General features: G+C 39.8%; 1 protein-coding gene across 1 annotated transcript in view; it reads left to right on the top strand.

Annotated features, from left to right (window-relative positions):
* The first annotated feature begins 2964 nt into the window (after nt 1-2964).
* Nucleotides 2965-17964, top strand: part of cln6a (CLN6 transmembrane ER protein a) — a 20641-nt gene continuing 5641 nt past the window's right edge. The window contains exons 1-6 of the mRNA XM_050056496.1: nt 2965-3163; nt 6246-6366; nt 6479-6577; nt 10556-10744; nt 14218-14273; nt 17374-17496. Of these exons, the coding sequence (XP_049912453.1) occupies nt 3111-3163; nt 6246-6366; nt 6479-6577; nt 10556-10744; nt 14218-14273; nt 17374-17496 (641 nt within the window). The 5' untranslated portion in view covers nt 2965-3110. The remainder of the gene's footprint in view (nt 3164-6245; nt 6367-6478; nt 6578-10555; nt 10745-14217; nt 14274-17373; nt 17497-17964) is intronic.

Here is a 17964-nt window from a genome sequence, read left to right as displayed (position 1 = left end):
ACATCTACTAAAGTCTATCCTCACCGGCCACAGAGGCAATTAGCAATGTGAAGTTGTTACCTCAAAGGTAGAAATTCAATCTCCAGTCTCTATGTGGAATAATTAACAGATGTATACTGCGTACGTGTTGAGATCAGTACAAAGCTGTTAATGCATATGTGAGCTGAAACTGAGAGTTTAAAACAAAGACCAGCTTTTAGTGTTTTAGTGGCTCCACAGAGAACACAGATCTTTTCATATGGTTGTTTTTGACTGAGCTGCATACCACAGATGGTTGAGTCATTACTGATAGCATTCCCCACAACAGGAGGCACAGTCTCGCTGGAATAATCACAATTACAAGATTGTAAATCAAAAAAGCATTTCTTCTGTTTGCATTTGCCCAAGTGAACAATTTTAATAAGACAAAATCTTGAAACTGAAGTGAGGTGTGTGGATTATCCAGGGGAGCTCCCTTTTTCTTGTGACTGTAAGATAAGCACAGGTGTAAATAATAAAATTAATTGGCTGCCCAAACCTCAGCGGGTTGCTGTGAGGAGCTGTCAGCCAATAGAATAATAGATTTTCAATGCTGAATTAAAAACAATTGTGAATTTAAACTGTTTAAAAATCAAATAGAAATTAATCGATTTAGAAACAGCAAATTAGGTCATTACTACTGGTATGTGAACATGGGTCACCTCCTGTAACTCCCAGCATGACACTGCCCAGTGTCGACCTGAGGACAGGACTTTTTCAGTCATTACACAATTATAATTCTCACCTATAACTTCATTATTAATACAAAAGTATCCCGCCTTAAGGCCAACTGCAGACGCCTCAGTAAAATGAATCAATCATCCTTCATGTTCAATAATAGTTCACCAGCTATTGAGCCTTTTTAACCTCCTTGATTGTGATTAAGCATCGTAGAGAAAACTGGTTGGGGTCAGGGATACATTTGGGCTCAGGTTAGAATAAGGAAAACTCAAACTGATGTTAGATGATCACGTCATAAAGAGTAAAATTGAAAAACACTTTTAAAGGTCTAGTGTGTAGAATTTAGGGGCATTTATTGGCAGAGGTGGAACATAATAGTCATAGGTCTATTTTCATTAGTTGGTGACCTTAGAATGAGCCATGTGGTGTCTCTACATACGTAGAAGGTACTCTTCAATGGAGCCCGCCATGTTGTTCTCCAGTAGCCCTGGCAGAATTGACAAATCAAACACTAGACAGGGTCAGTGGTGTATGGTAGTTAGGACAGGCCCCAGCGCACGGTACTATGATGGGCCCCAGTGCAAGATTTTGACATTGGACAACATAAATATACATATTACCCAACAATCATCAGTGCAAATTTGTGCATGACAAAAACACCAAATAAAATTAGAAAGTATTCATTCAATTACTTTTTTAAAATAGTTTATATAAACATATAATTTTATTGCAGAATAGATTTCTACTGACTCTTTCACACAAAAAAATAAATCATGATGGAGATGGGTTTGCCTGTCCAATAGCATATATAACAGTTGGCCCCACTTTTTTTGATTTATTATAAGTTGGCAATCTGAATGAGTTACAGGAGCCTTAGTCTTGCCACCAGACAATCAGAGATCTCCGCCTTCTGATAGTCTGGGGACACTCCTTTCTAAAGTGTGTTTAACACACCGGCGAAAACGGCCGGCAACAAAGCTACGCCTCTTGCATTTTTGAAAAGGACACGCCCTCCCGGAAATGTGCGCCTTTTCTCGTCTGCAAGGACACAAACACACAGAGAGCTTGAAAATGGATGCCGAGAGATTTAACTCCGTTTTATCAAACGCGTGCTCAGTAGTCAAGATTGTGGAAATGAAGGACTTACAGCGACTTGAGCCATTCTGTACCGCTACACGTGTTTCTAGTCGGACTATGTTTACGAGCACAAGAGTTCAGCGAGCCACCGAAGGACCGCCCTGCAGATTTACTATTGGTTCTGCAACGAAGGGAGTTTTTTTGAACTCTGAAATTGTATCCGCTCATCTAAACACAAAATCAGGGAGAAAGACATCAGTCTTTAGTTAAGCAAAGCGTCTAAAGACTGACTTGTGAGTCTACAGGAGCCTGTTCTCTGGCCAACACACTGTTGGAGGGCCTGCGCTGTCTATGGGCCCCTTCGTCCCATGGGCCCCTGTGCAACCGCACTGTCTATGTTTACACCCCTGGATTGGGCTATTGGAGTTTTCATGTTGGCTACCGAAGATACACGCTTGGCACATGGGAGACATTTCAGGTTTGCAACCTGACTGCCATCAAATCCTGCACACTGGACCTTTAAATTTATGAAATATTAATTCAGAATGAGGAAACAGAATTATTCATTTATTATCCCAAACCGCTCATCCTGTTAGGGGTTGCGGGGGGCTGGAGAGTCAGGGTGCACTCTGGACAGGTCACCAGACTATCACAGGGCTGACTTATGGGGACGGACAAGCATTCATGCTTACATTCATACCTACGGACACTTTGGAGTCACCAATTAACCTGCATGTCTTTGGAATGTGGGAGGAAGCCAGAGTACTCGGAGAAAACCCACGCTGACATGGGGAGAACATGCAAACTCTCCACTGTGTGGAAAGAGATTTACTGATTGTCAATTCAATGCTTTTTTCAGTTTCTAATGCAAAGTGAACAATTTAAATGAATTAAAGTGAGTACATTAAAGTGAAATTGATAAATGATTTAAAGATGCCTTTTAAAAGTATCACATCAATGTATTAATTTATTAATTAACCACTGAAAAAAAACTATTATAATTCCAGTTCGCTCCAAGCCTCATACCCAAAAAATACAAAATGTTTTTAATTCATGTGCTTTTGTATGTTTTTTTGTAGTTAAAGTTGTTGACTTTGCCTACAAATCAGAACTCAGGGTTAACTGTGCCCTTGTCGCCTCCAACTCCTCTGCTGCAGTCTGATTGGTGGATGAGGCGGAGGGGCGGGAACAAGGTGGCAACAAGGAAGTGCAAAGGAGTTGTGACAGAAAGATGTTTACTGTAGTTTAATACCGTTAACTTTCCATCATTTGGACCACGGGACGGTCAGGGAGCACTGCTAGCTTCACAAACGATAGCAAACACGGAACTGAAAATGCAGACTGTACGAAAACGTCGAGGAAACGATTCACAAACAACACAAACTAGGTTTGTACACACATTAGGCGACGGTTGGTGTCAATGAAGGAGAGCAGAATGGGTTCAGAAACATGGAGATATTAAGAAATTAACGTCTTTATAAGCTCTTGTTGCGAGTTACAGTTCAGTATCTGCTCTGCTGCTTGTTCGGCCGCATCATGTGTCCAGAAACGAAAATTGAAGGCGGCGCGACTGCGTCAAAGTCAACGGTTGGACGTGCGATTGATAGTGAGCACGCGCTCATTAGCTGTTGGTGACGTAAATTAAAGTGTAAATTCGCTCAATTTTAAAACGTCTCAGCTTTCAGGCTCATTTAAATGCGTCTGTTGTGAAGTCTCATAGCTGAGAACAAACAGAGTAACTGTAGAAACAACCTTCATCATGTGACAGATATATATAGATGCAATACTGCTGGATGTTAACCTTCCTCTTGTCTGCTGGTCCCACTGTCCCACGACTGAACCAGCAGGAATGATGCTGGTTGACTGTTGGCTCATCACCAGTACAGCTGATATTGAAAGGCACCTCACTGTATTCATAATTTACCCTGCAAAAGTTAACCTGGTGCCTGTTTCTGGGTGAGCTGTGGGTCAGTGGAAGCTGTAAATAGCTTTGTTCCCTTCCTGGGTTGGATTGAGTGATCTTACCATAAAACTTAAAATAATAGCCCGGGCTATTATTTGCTAAAACCACTGAACTCAACAGGCTATATTTGAGACAAGTGTCTATATATAACAGGCCTTACATTCCTTTCACACAAAGGATTGCTCAGCAAAGATGGGAAATGCAATCAAATTGCTTATTTAAACCAGTATGAGTCTTAATGTACGTTCAAACCAGAAGCTTCCAAAGAGACAAAGTCTCTCGCGGACGCCCAAGAAGCACGACTGTCAAAAATATTTGTGGCAGCTTGGGTCGCTTTAGTCGAAAAAGCACAAATCTGTGTTGATAAAATGCTTTGCTTTGCAGTATGTCATCCCATCCCATTCAAACCAAGCAAGGAAGACTTGCATGCTGTGTTGCAACATTAGCCTGCAATTCTCTCCTCTATTACTAACATTACACACTTTAAAACTCACCAGACTAATCAACTATCCCTGTGACGCAGTCCCAAGCCTCTTTCTTTTTATTTTGGTCTCTGTAACCGAACAGCGACACATTATGAAGGACTGAGTGGGCGTGAACGCAAGTAATCAACTTCTCGATATCCATTGTCGGAACAAGTGTGCTGTAGGAACCAAAGTTACATGGCTTGTTCTCTGGGACCCGTTTCATCGAAGCACGTCAGCATTCCGATTGGTTGTCGCCAAACTGCGTCAGAGCTCATTACCATAAAGTTAAACAAGTTTTAACTTCTCTCCAGACCCGCTCTGGTAGCTTTAGTCGCCCAAGACAGGCGGCTGACAATCAGGTTGCCCAAGTTGCCCAAGTCGCCGGGCTCATTGAAAATGAATGACTTCCGGAAGCTCTTTTGGAAGCTCTGGTCACTGTTGGTTTGAACGTACAGTTACTTGTATAAAATTAGGCTTCAGATAGCATATTAATAATGAATTCTTCATTTGATCTAGCTCCGACAGACGGAGCATCAGAAAGAGTGTGTTACAACACCTGTTTTATGGCACCCTAGGATTACAGCACCCGGCATACTGACACAACACCACTTTATCCTGTTAAAACAATACTCACAACAACTTATTTTTATGAAAAACACTTCCGAGGACTCTTACGGACTAAAGAAATATAAATAACTTACCGGGTTATTGACAAATGGACACAAAAGCTGACTTTATGGCCGCTTCAGAGGTAGGAAGTCACCACCTTCTTTCCATCTGTCTTCTTTGGTTCTCATGGTTTCAGTAAAATGAACTGAAGGATTGAATTGTGGAGAGCCTAACCGAGCTAACAATGTGTAGCATCTCCATATTGGCAAAAGTTCTAAAATATATTATTTGTATGCAGTCAACTAACGTAAGCTCAGGTGGGTAGCCAACAACCCGCTTTTATACATCCAAAGAACTTCTATAAAAATTAACTGCTTGGCAACCAGACCAGGCGTCTAATTGAGACAGGCCTTTATTTGTCAAGATGTGTAGCCACACCGGGCCTGTCAAAGGGACTGGGCATTTAACTGGGACCAGACTTTTAATCTAAGTTTTACGGTATTTGGCTTCACTATGCTTGTGGGTGCACAGATATACAGCAAACTACATGCACTTGCGGTAAAGGTTAAGGACAGCAGTTGGCCTTAAATTAACTGAAAGCATTGTGGAAACAGTAATGGACAAAAAGTGAAACGATGTTGGTCATGTGTAAAAAAAAAAGATCCACCACAAAGAAAAATAATTATACAATACTGCAGAGATTAGTCAGAAGGCCCCCAGTAACAAGGACTCTTTATCCACAAAAGTTACATTCAGTAGTGAAGTACCCATTCAGTTGCACTCATCTTTTTTTTTTTCTTCCAGTACATTAAGTACTTTGCTGAGCCATACTGGCTGCATTCAGCAAGCAGCAGGAAATTGCACAGCAGCACACAATGCACAATGAGTACAACACACAGAAATACACAGATGCTGGTGCACACATCATTTGAGTTTGATTTCATGAAGTGCAGGAATAAAAAAAAGAACACAACTGTTATATTCGCAAACGTACAGTAATTTCACCATTAACGTAAAAGCCTATTATGGTATTTATGCACTACATTGTGCAATTTTCCCTTTCCCTTTCCTTCTTTTACATATTTACCACAGTGTGCTAAATATATAAACTCTTAAGTGCAAATGCTTGAGAAAGGTTTTTTTTAAATTTCTTTGCTTTGCAATAGTTAAAAGCTAAAGTGCTTTGTTATCTTTTATATGAAGGATGTTGCCTAATAAAAAAGGAGTGATAACGTAGATAAGTAAAAATCAGCAAGGGCGGCCATGGGTTTTAATCCGAAGTTACTGCAGCAATAAACACCATTGTAAACCCTACTTTATTACAGTATTCCCAACATGTCTATTAAATGCTTAACCTCTGTTCTGCCCTTTGCTTTTGTAACGTTGTTTCATTACAATGACTTATGGTCACTGTAAATGTATGTTGACAGCACTCCTGGTGGTGTGAAGGAAATCGTGGCACAGCAGAAAAGGCAGCACTTCCACTCCGACCTGTGGTTCTGCCTGACTCTGCAGAACTGGATACTGGACTTTGGAAGGCCTATTGTAATGGTAAGGAGGAGCGAAGTATGCAACACTTACCTCATGCAGTTTTAAAGAGTGTAAAAAATAATGAAATCACTGGTTACAGACCCTAATAGTTTCTTGGTATCATTTGTATTAGATCATCCTTCCTTTGGAGTGGTTTCCCCTCAACAAGCCCAGTGCTGGAGACTATTTCCACATGGCATACAATGTCATCACACCATTCCTAATGCTCAAGGTAAGTGTTAACACAACAAAGGATTTTGGAGGTTGTGAAAGAGGCTAATTCAAAGAACATTCAGTATGAGACAATGAATCTACTCAGAGTTTATACTATAAAATGTCAATATGTAATCATGCAATTTAAAGGGACAGCGCACCCCAAAATAAAAAATACGTATTTTTCCTCCAACCTGTAATGCTGTATTTCAATCTAGATTGTTTGGTGTGGGTTAATGGAACTTGATGGCACTAGGCTTGTGGTGCTCAGCTGCTCCTTCGTGTCAAAAAGGGGTCAGTTGAGGTGGTTTGGGCATCTGATCAGGGTGCCTCCAGTTAGAGGTGTTCCAGGCACGTCCCACTGGTAGGAGGCCCCAGGGCAGACCTAGAACACGGTGGAGGAATTATATATCTCATCTGGCCTGGGAACGCCTTGGGGTTTGAAAAGAATTGCTGGGCAGAGGGACGTCTGGGGTGCTTTGCTTGGCCTTCTGCCCCCGCGACCCGGCCCTGGATATGTCGATGAAGATGGATGGATGGATGGATGAGCTTGTGGTGCTCGAAGTACCAAAGAAAATACATTTAAAAACTCAACAGCAATGTCTCTTTCCAGAAATCCTGACCTGGTTACTCAAGATAATCCACAGACCTTGTTGTGAGTGGTTTCATGTAGGAACTATTTCCTTTCTATCAAACTACACCCGCCAACCGTATCATCATACAGAGGAATGCCTGCATCTACTGCTAGCTCAACTAGCACCACTGAGCGTTACACGTTATAGCTCAGCCGAAAAGGATGCAAGTAATGTTTAGGAGAAGATGCACGCTTCCTTCTGCACAGTGTTACAGTTGGCAGGTGTAGTTTAATAGAAAGAAAATAGTTCCAACATGAAACTGCTCACAGAGTTTTTTCAAATCATTTATTTTTTGTACGTTTGAGCACCACAAACTGAGTATCATCTACTTCCATTATATTGGAGAGAAGGCAGACATCTCTGTGGTCAATATCTCCAACACTTGGCAACTCACACCAAAACAAGATTGATAAAGAACACTATAGGTAAGAGGAAGATATGTAGTTTTGATTTTGGGGTGAACTGTCCCTTTAATTAGTTTCCTTTTATTCTCTATACAAGACTGATGAAGCCCAAATGTGACTGAACACACACTTTCCTAATGACGTAACTTTTACAGACAAGCAGGCCCATCATTGTTGCCAACAAACTGCCTACTATCCATCAGACAGGTAGAACTGACTCCAGCAACAGCACAGAAACATTTCTCATATCAGTGGAATCACTTTGCTCGCATAAAAAAATATATGCAGCCCAACCAGTTGCTGTAGGCACGGCTGCAAACATACAGCAGAAAGCTAATTAACCCGTGGTGCCAATTATGAATGACCTTTACTGTTGCAAATAATTACGCTGAAAGTCTTAAATTCCCAATAGGCTTCCTGACAGTGATTGGTTCACCATGGGTTGCCTCTGCACTCTTATTTCATCACTGCAGGGAAACCTGGCACACGTTTGTGAATAAGAAACATTTTACATACACTTTGTACTGTGTGTAGCCTGATGAAGCCTTTGTATTAGAGTTATTTACACTTAAAAACATGTAACACCCTTGGTCACAGAGACTTTACTGAGTATTAAACACTCTTCTATTCAAGCCTTTTTATTTACACAGTTACATCAGGGCAATCTGTTGCATCGTTCTGTTGCTTCACTGACAAAACATGTAGTTCTTTAGGGCTTTTAGCCTTCAATTGATGGGACAGTGTTGGGGATGGGGGGATGACATGCAGCCAAGGGTTGTGGCTCAGAATCGAGCCCCTGGCCGCTGCAGCAAGGACAAAACCATTGCAGATGGAGCACCTGCTCTACCAGGTGAGCTCCTGCGCGCCCCAAAAACTTGCTCTTTTAACTATCAGTTGTTCTAATGTTTGTATAGCTTATTATCCATTCCTTGTATTCCTTATAATAGTTTGTTCAGCTTGAGACACCAGAGAAACAAGTGCATTTCCTTATCAGTCCTGTTCTAGGACACTCAGGGTGTCTGCAGGTCCTTTAAAAGTCTTATGATGTCCTAAAGCCATTAAATAGTCTTAAATTTGACTTTGCAAGGTCATCTGTGAACTTCTTTTTGTCAAAGTGAGTCGAGCTTTCCTGCATGACAGTCCACATCACTGACATTAAATCTTTAAACCTAAGACTGCATCTTATATTGTCTTTTTACTTTATCCTTGCGCTTACCTGTTGGCAAAATGTAGATTAACCTAACTCACTCTAATAACCATATTCCTACATAAAACCTACCTCTACCAGGACTACGCAGTATATACTACTTACCTTTATGGTTACCTGCAATGCTTGAATAAGAAAGAGATGATTTGCCTTAAAACTAGTCTTAATTTTGGAAAAAAAAAACTATCCTGAAAAGCTCTTAAAACGCACTAAATTTAAGTGTCTGATACCTGCACTTCACATGTTGTAAACTCTGATGATAATTAGGACTAAAGATTGTTATTGATTTCCACACCTTTCTCTACATATCCCTACCTGTTGTGTTTATGTTGTAAACATTCATGTTTTATTTTGCTGAATATTACCCCTTGATTCTGCAGTCAACTAATTTCCCCTCGAGGCTCAACAGTTCTGTCAGTGTTGTATGTGATTGCCTTGTTATTACAAACCCTGTTTTTTTTCATGTGAATATAATGATAATGTTGCCTGATTGGCAAACCCAGGGTTAAGTGATTATCAGCTTTATGAGACGCTTGTTCAGTGTGTTGTTAGGCTTTGTGAACTGAGTGGTACTGTAACTCTGAGCTGCTTGACTTTTATTTTGCTTCAGTTGTCATTAAGGATCAAAAAAGCCTCAGTAAAGATTTTGTGACTTGTTTTAACTGTTGATGTTTCTACAAGCTAAACTGACACGTGACCCAAAATTATAAGGTAACCTAAAGTGACATACCTGCTTTTCAAAGCACATTGGTGAGGTTCCTGCACACAAAGACCTGGGGGTTGATTCCTGAATGTCTGCAGTCTGCCACATCACAGCGCTGACAAGACCTGAAGAGCAGAGAGAAATAGGCACAAAACAGGGTAAAATATCTGAAATACAGCAAGTATAAAGGGACAGTTCACCCCAAAATCAAAAATACATATTTTTCCTCTTACCGGTAGAGCTGTTAATCAATCTAGATTGTTTTGGTGTGAGCTGAGTCTTGGAGATGTTGCCCGTAAAGATGTCTTGCTTTTATCTAATAGATATATATGCCCAGCTTGTCCCAATTACTCAAGATAATCCACAGACCTTGTTGTGAGCAGTTTCATGTAGGAACTGTTTTCTTTCTATTGAAGTACACCTGCCAACCGTATCACCACACAGAAGGAAGCGTGTATCAACTCATGGACGAGAGGCTTGTGCTCGTCACAGCGCAAGATGTAAACAATAATGGCGTCCTCCTCGGCTAAGCTGTAACATAGTTAGCTCAGTGGTGCTAGGTGAGCTAGCAGTAGATGCAGGTCTTCTGCGTGGTGATACAGTTGGCAGGATTAGTTGTTAGAAAGAAAATAGTTCCTACATGAAACTGCTCACAACAAGGTCTGTGGATTATCTTGAGTAACCAGGTCATGATCTCTGGAAAGAGACATTGCTGTTGAGTTTTTCAAATTATTATTCTGGCACTTTGAGCACCACAAGCTGAGTGCCATCTACTTCCTTTATATTGAAGAGAAGGCAGACCTCTCTAAGGCCTATATCTGTAACACTTTGCAACTTACACCAAAACAATCTCGACTGATAAAGAAAGGTCATGTCTGCAATTGTGTTATTAGACGAAAAACCCAACTTGCTTTGGATTATGCACATTTAAAATTAAGATGAATTTCTACAGATGTAACCAAAACAATGAATTAGTAGTAATAGATGACTCACTTTAAGATACAGTTGGTGTCATTATGCAGAATGTGTGTGTTGCTGTTTCTTTCAGCTAATCGAGCGCAGTCCACAAGCGCTGCCTCGCTCAGCGGTCTACCTCTGCATCATCACTTTTGTCATGGGAGCCAGCATCCACCTGGTGGGAGACTCCATCAACCACCGGCTCATCCTGAGTGGCTACCAGCTCCACCTGTCAGTCAGAGAGAACCCCATCATCAAAGACCTCAAACCTGCCTCTCTGGTGAGTTGTTTTTTTTAAAGCAGAGCAGGGCACAGCAGGGTGAAACTGTCAACATGTTGTCTTGTATGTGATAACTTACTGGTCCCTATAGGATTTTTACGTAGTCTATTAATATATTCTGTCACCTGTCATAATGTCATACAACATGAATCTGTTTGTGTTGCTTGCCGTGACTCTCCAGGGACAGTTCAGTGACATATTCTTCTCTTCCGCCTGTGACACAAACTGACAACACACCACCGAAAACACATCTGTGTCGTCACACTTGTTTAATCCTGCAAAACTTATCCTGCTGTGTAGGAGTGCAGCTTGTTATTCTCTTTCTTTTGTCATCACTATCACATCTTTTTGTGTCATCCTGAATCCCGTACTTAGCGTGGAGCATCGTAACTCTGACAATGATGTGACTGTCAACAAGATATTTATTATAGGTTGGTGTATGGCATATCTGGGGCAGGACAGAAGGAGGCAGGACTATTACAGTGTATAGGTTAAATAATTTAAGTGAAGTTTTTAAGTACTGGCTTGATTTGACCCTAATCTCGGAGGGTTTTGACAAAGGTGTTTGATTTTCACACTTTGCATTGAACATAAAAGGAACACAAAAAGACACATTTAAACAAAACACATAAAGGCACTTTGAATATAGTGGAAGTAAGATATGTTTTGTTACGGTACAAAAATTACATCTTGAGGGTTTCCCACACATTAATTAATTTGTTGAGGCCCACCACAATATCAACATCTGGGGGGGGGATTCACATGAACGTACATGAACGCGCGGCCGGACCGGCTTGTAAACAAGGGGCTGGAGATCAACACAGAGAGAGGTTGTGTGAGGTCATGCTATACTCCAGATGAAATTACACCTCTAGTTCTTCACATAGCGATTTTTTAATTCCTTCAATCTAGAAATGATGAATTTCGCTTATTGCTCCTTTAAACAAACTTCAGACGATCCAAAAAAAGACTAAACATCGTGAACACATTACTCCAGTTTTTAAAGGCTTGTTTTTTTTTGGTTTCAGTTTTTAAATCTCTTAATGGACTGGCTCGTGGCTATTTATGTTGGTCAAATACATTCCCTCTAGATCCCTAAGATCCTTTACCTCTGGTCTATTAAATGTCTCCCAGAGTAGAACTAAAAAGTACAGTGTCATTGGCCCTCGTCTCTGGAACAGCCTCCCAGAGGACGTCAGACTCTAGCTTTTATCTAATTAATTGGTATCAAGCCTAAAGGGACTCACACAGGAAATACTTCCTGTGAAAACTGACTTATTTGGACTTGTTTTAGTCTCAGGTCAGGTTTTAGTCAGTGCTTGTGTTTTTGATACGAGGATGCACAGCCACAAGAAATAATCTTTTCATCCCTGCACTGTATCTTTGTTACGCAACTGCACACGTGTAATGGAAGTACATGCAAACCCACTGACACCATCACAATCAGTCAGGGAATAATAAGCATCCTATTGTGCCCCTTTTGTACGTGTAATACATTTATTATTGTGTGTATTTCAGTGGTACACTTATGATCCAAGCTCTGTTTAACATATATAAAAACAAACTGAAGTATAATTTAAAGACACTGTAAATTATGTTTTACTATCAAACAACACAGCTGCCATCTGTGAGTATTTTTAGATCAAATAAAAACATGAAGAAGTGATGACATGGGACTTTTAGTGCTGATGTTTCTGTTTATGTAGGTTGTGTGAATTCAAACCAACTGTTAATTGTTTGAATATCTGCTTGTTTTTAAAAGCATTTGTTTATGGAGCTGTAGAGCTTCAAACAGTCTACATGTCTGCAGTGTGCACACTAATAATACTTTCAGATTTCACACGCACTGATGCACGTGAAAAGCAATGATTATTTGCAATGCATCGTTTTTCAGTTAATTATAAGCAAGTCAAGTGCCTTCCAACTGCAGCAGAAGTTCTGTAAACAGATTAATGCTACACTATAAAGCTGCGTTAAGAGATCCTTAAGGGGATTGATTTAAATGTAGAGTGTTGGAATTAACTGATAAGCGCATTCAGCTCTTAATGAGGATTTACTTCATAGGAAAAAATGTAAGTGTTGTTATTCTGTTATCACAAAAGCTTTTCACACTGAAAGAACACGTAGATATAGAAAAATGTCAACGATTTTTTTTTAAGTTATTGCTTTTTGAAATACACAGAACAGCAAAATATGCACTAATATGAAGTCAAGAGGGTTTAGTGAGTGATTAAATGTCATTTAAATGCCAAAGTAGAGCAAAAGCAGATGAGATGAACCAGGAGTGGATCAATACATTCTGCCAGGTTAAACCGGTCTGGTGTTAAATCATGGGTGGGCAACAAGTTAAAAGAAAAAAAACAAAGCATAAGACATTTCCTCATCTCTTGTTTGGATGATGGTGGTGGAGAATGCTGTCTAGTAAGTTGGTCAATGCGATGTTTAACCGGGTTAAGGCAGCAGTAGCTCAGTCCGTGGGAACTTAGGAACCAGAGGGTCCCTGATTCAAGTCCCCATGTGGACCAAGTGTGGACAGGCAGCTCTAGAGATGCCCGCTTGCCTCCTGAGCACTGTCAAGGTACCTGTGAGCAAGACACTGAACCCTCAAACTGCTCCAGGGCGCCTTAGTATGTCTGACCCTGCGCAACCCCCCTCATTTAATTCATATATGTGGTGTGTCTAAAAAGAGGGATAAGTGCAGAGGTACATTTCATCTGCCAGTTGCATGATAGTGCGTAGGGATGCACGATATTGGTAAGTCATGTATCGGCTAATATTGGCTTTAAAATTAAATATTAGAATCAGCCAACATGCTTTTTCTTAATTTGCACAATGAATGAATCTAACATACCTTCAAAAGTATTGTATCCATCTGCTGGTGGACCATCATGATAAGAGTATATGTGCATAATATGATATTAATTCCACTACAGAAGAGACTTGATGATCACTAAAAGTAGGTAGGGAAAAAGTGGATATATTGATATTGGTATCGGTTAACAATCAAATGAGTTGTTACATATCGGCATATCGGATATTGGCAAAAAAAAATCCAATATCATGCATCCCTAATTGTGTCAATTGACAAAATTAAAATGAAAAAGATGTTCAATTGGGTTGAGATCTTGTGACTTAATGCCATATCAGATGATTCACATTAATTTCATATTTAAACCATCCAGGTCCTCATCGTCTCCTGTTTGGAAGCATCTACATTTATGTTCCTCCACTTTTTTTTTATTCCTAATTTGCCACCTACAGACTGTAGATGTGATTTCTTCTCAGAGGCTGTAATGGAGTGTAAGTGGCACTTGAGCAGTGGGGGGCACTGTTGCACAACACATAGTGGAGGACCACGGTGCTTCTTCACCAGTGCTCTCAGTCACACAGTATATTGTTCCATTAAAACATACTTGTTACTCTTGTAATTAGTGTCTAGTTATATTTGATTTCTTTTTGTCCTTTCTTCACAGATCGACTCCTTCGAGCTGCTCTATTATTATGACGAACAGCTGGGACACTTAATGTGGTATGTACTGATAATTATTACTGCTGAGAAATGTCTGGAATGTAGCAGAATACAGGATCAAATGCTTTGCTAGGAACTAAAGTTTGTTAACCTCTTTGTTTAAATGTGAATGTTATATCTGATTTTAATGAATGTTGTGTCTTTTGGATGCAACGAACCAATGAAAGTGTAGATGTAGAGAATTGTAACCCAGTGGAGCCCATAAGATCTGCAGCTAGTTATTAGTGTGCTGGAATCTGTGGCTTTATTCCATCTGTAAATACAAAACAGATTTTAGGATGAGAAAACCGAGCAGGTCTGTAGTGAGAATATGCACCAGCTGTGTGAAGCTGAGAGTGCTGACTGGAAACTGAAACCAACAACTGGGGCTGTAAACGAGTCAGTTATGTCAGTGGAATTGGATTTGGCTGTTTAATACGAATATTCAGCTATTGGTTCTTTTTTTTGTTTTTCCATATGAGGTTTGAGAGTTTGAATGGAGTTTGGCTGAACATTCAGGGTGACAGCAACGTTAAAGTAATGTTGAAAACGAGTCAAGTTAGCCTTCCGAGCTAATGCATGCTAACAATGCTAAGGAAGGATCTGAAATGTGCAACGTTATTTGTTAGCACGTACTCATATTAAGTTGCTTTGAGGTGTTTATTCACCACTTCTGAGCAGGAATCAGAAGATAACGTGATCTCGGAGCCTGCCTGGTTGGAGCCTCTCTTCCTCCAGGCAGCTGCCTTCGTCTCATTCAGATTCACCCTGGGTCTGGGTTGGCAGATGCCTGTACCAGAGAGTAGATTGGCAGCAAGAGTGCTCACTCTTGACTGTCACTCAACTGTTCCATTTTAAAGAATCTTAGTCGCCTGAGGGGTCTCTGACTACTGATTCAAATTTTCAGCTTTTGGGGGCAGACCTACGGACAACATGCAGGAAAAGAAGGGCAGATTCGGAGAAATCTGTCTGGATTTACTTTGACTAATTTGAAAATTTTGTGAATTGGGGCTTCATTATGAGCAGTAAGATGAAGAGGTGCTGTGTATCTCTCCCTCTTTCTCCTTTGGCCTTTAGTTTTATGGCTGATAACGACCTGCTATTACGTATTCACTCTGGCGTTGACAGAGTTTCAGTTTGTGTACTGCTCTGTTTAAGTGTATGGTGATCCTCATGTGGGTGTGGGCAAACAAACTGCCATAAATTCCAGCAACAAGATAGATCAATGATTCTCTTTTCACCCTCTCACACATTGGTGCTCTCAGAAATCTAAGATGGTACAGGGCGTTGAGGTACTTCTACATATAAAATTCTGAAATCAATAAAAGTATATAAGGATGGCGTGTTTAAGACACACACCATATGACCACATTGTTCCTGGTTTGATGCTGTGCAGGGGCCGTTGTTGATGTCATATCCCTTTGTCTCCCCTCGTTTACTGTCACAACTGTCAACTATTCATAAAGGCACAAATGCTCTCCAAATTATCTTTTTTAAAACACTTAATTACACATTTTACAAGGGCATTTTATTCCTTCATTAGTTGGCGATAGTGGAGTGATGACAGGGAATGAGGGGAGTGAGACATGAGGAATGAAGCGGGGATGATGTGGTTTATGGTTGGCGCCTCAACTCTTGAACACCACTGCACCAATGATATTCTTTTGTTTTTTTATATGAACACACAAATTGATTTAAATGTGTTTTTCTTTACTTAATTGCAACCAAGATAGGTGCTGTTATTTTACAGTCATCAGACTCGTTCTAAAGCAGTGGTTCCCAACTGGTGGGTCAAGGTCCAAAAGTGGTCATGGGTCCATTTTGAATGGACCACAAGTGATGTGAAAATGTGTCATGTTTGTAAAAACGGCACAGAGCTTTTATTTTGAAGTGTGGTTTCCTGCTGTGAGTGAGTGAGTGATTAACAGACAGCTACTTGACAGAGACAGCAAACTAGCTTGTCGACATGGCCACACGCAAGTATGACATCGACTGTATTAAACTGTGTGGACCTTGAACTAATGATTAAGGAGAAATCTGGACCCCATGGGTGGACCAGTTTGAAACCAGTGGTAAGCAAGTTTGAGTCTCTGAGTCGATTGGTTTACTGACAAATTGTTTGGCAAATTGAAATGAATAACACAGTTAATGAAACAAGTAATTGCAAATGAACTCATCTCATCATGTCACAGTGTTTTCAGCACCACAGTGTGGGAGGAGGGAGGGAGCCTCGTTATCTCTGATGAGTGCATTATTTATTATCAGTGTTATTGTTCTTATACTAAGTTTACTTATTAAATTTAATATTAATAGACAGGCTGTGTTTAATTTGTTATTTTAATTTAAAGCTGTTTTTTTTAATCTGTGGTTAGGTTTAGGGCTGCGGCTAGCTAGTTTTTTTTCCCCACGAGCAACTAATCTGATGATTTTTTTTTTTTTAATTGAGCAACTAATTTATCATTTAGTCTATCAAGCTTAAAAGTAAAAATAAAATAAAAATATTCCAGTTTATTCTGTGCATTGAATTCCATTGTATTTGTTTGCAATGACAATAAAAAAAAAAAAAAAAAAGAAAGAGAAAAAGGAATTAAATTGAATTGAGAGGATCGGGTCAGTAAATGTTTATTTTAATTTGAAACAGTAATTTCATTATCAAAATAAACAGTTAATTTTTTAGTTGTTTGTTTGATTAATTGACTTATTATTTCAGCCCTTGTGGGTTTATTTTGTTTTACAACTGGTATCAAAGAGTTTGGTATAATGTTGCTGTGGTTACCTTCAGTTCCACACACTGATTTTAAACAGTGATTTGACGTGAAAACCTGCCAGCTGGTTTCCTACGGCTATGATACAATATTTGTTAATTATTTTCCTAGATGTTCGATTTGAGAAACAGACGTCAATACAACCCTTTCAGAACAAAACCTTGAGTTCATAAACTTTAGAGTGAAAATAAATTGTTCTTCAGTCGGAGGTTTTGTGAAATGTTTTTGGCTCAAATGTTGCCCTGCCAGATTGTTTTTTTTTTTGTTTTTTTTTTACATCATCCCTGTACAAAGAAATACTTGAGTCTAACTGGGGTCAGGTTACTGTACAGTTTCTGCCTCTGGTTTTATTCCAGGTACATTCCTTTCTTCATCATCCTGTTCATCTTTTTCACCGGCTGCTTCACCAAGGCCAAAGAACAGAAGAAGATTCCCGTCTCTGGTTGGCTGTTGCTGGGACCCAGCGCCCTCTACTATTGGTCAGTCGCATTTTCACATCTTTAACAAAACTATGTATTCATGGACAACATGTACAGAAGGCTAGCGTTGCAGTACTGTGAATGATATAACTTATAAATGAACAGAGAGATCCACATTTCACAGATACCTTTTCGTCCTTTAAGAAGTGATTTGTACTCTGTGATTATTTCAGTTTAGTTTTGTAATTCAAAAATAGCGAAGGGAAGCCGATGTGCAAAGGAACAGTAACAACACTCAGTGAGATGAAGAAAAGAGTGAATAAAAGGTATATCATATATATATATATATATATATACACATATATACAGTGGTGTGAAAAAGTGTTTGCCCCCTTCCTGATTTCTTACTTTTTTGCATGTTTTCCGCACTTAAATGTTTCAGATCATCAAACAAATTTAAACATTAGTCAAAGATAACACAAGTAAACACAAAATGCAGTTTTTAAATGAAGGGTTTTATTAATGAGG

Source organism: Epinephelus moara, chromosome 1, assembly GCF_006386435.1.
Source record: "Epinephelus moara isolate mb chromosome 1, YSFRI_EMoa_1.0, whole genome shotgun sequence".
In the NCBI taxonomy this organism is placed as follows: Eukaryota; Metazoa; Chordata; class Actinopteri; order Perciformes; family Serranidae; genus Epinephelus; species Epinephelus moara.
This window is presented reverse-complemented; position numbering and strand designations above follow the sequence as displayed.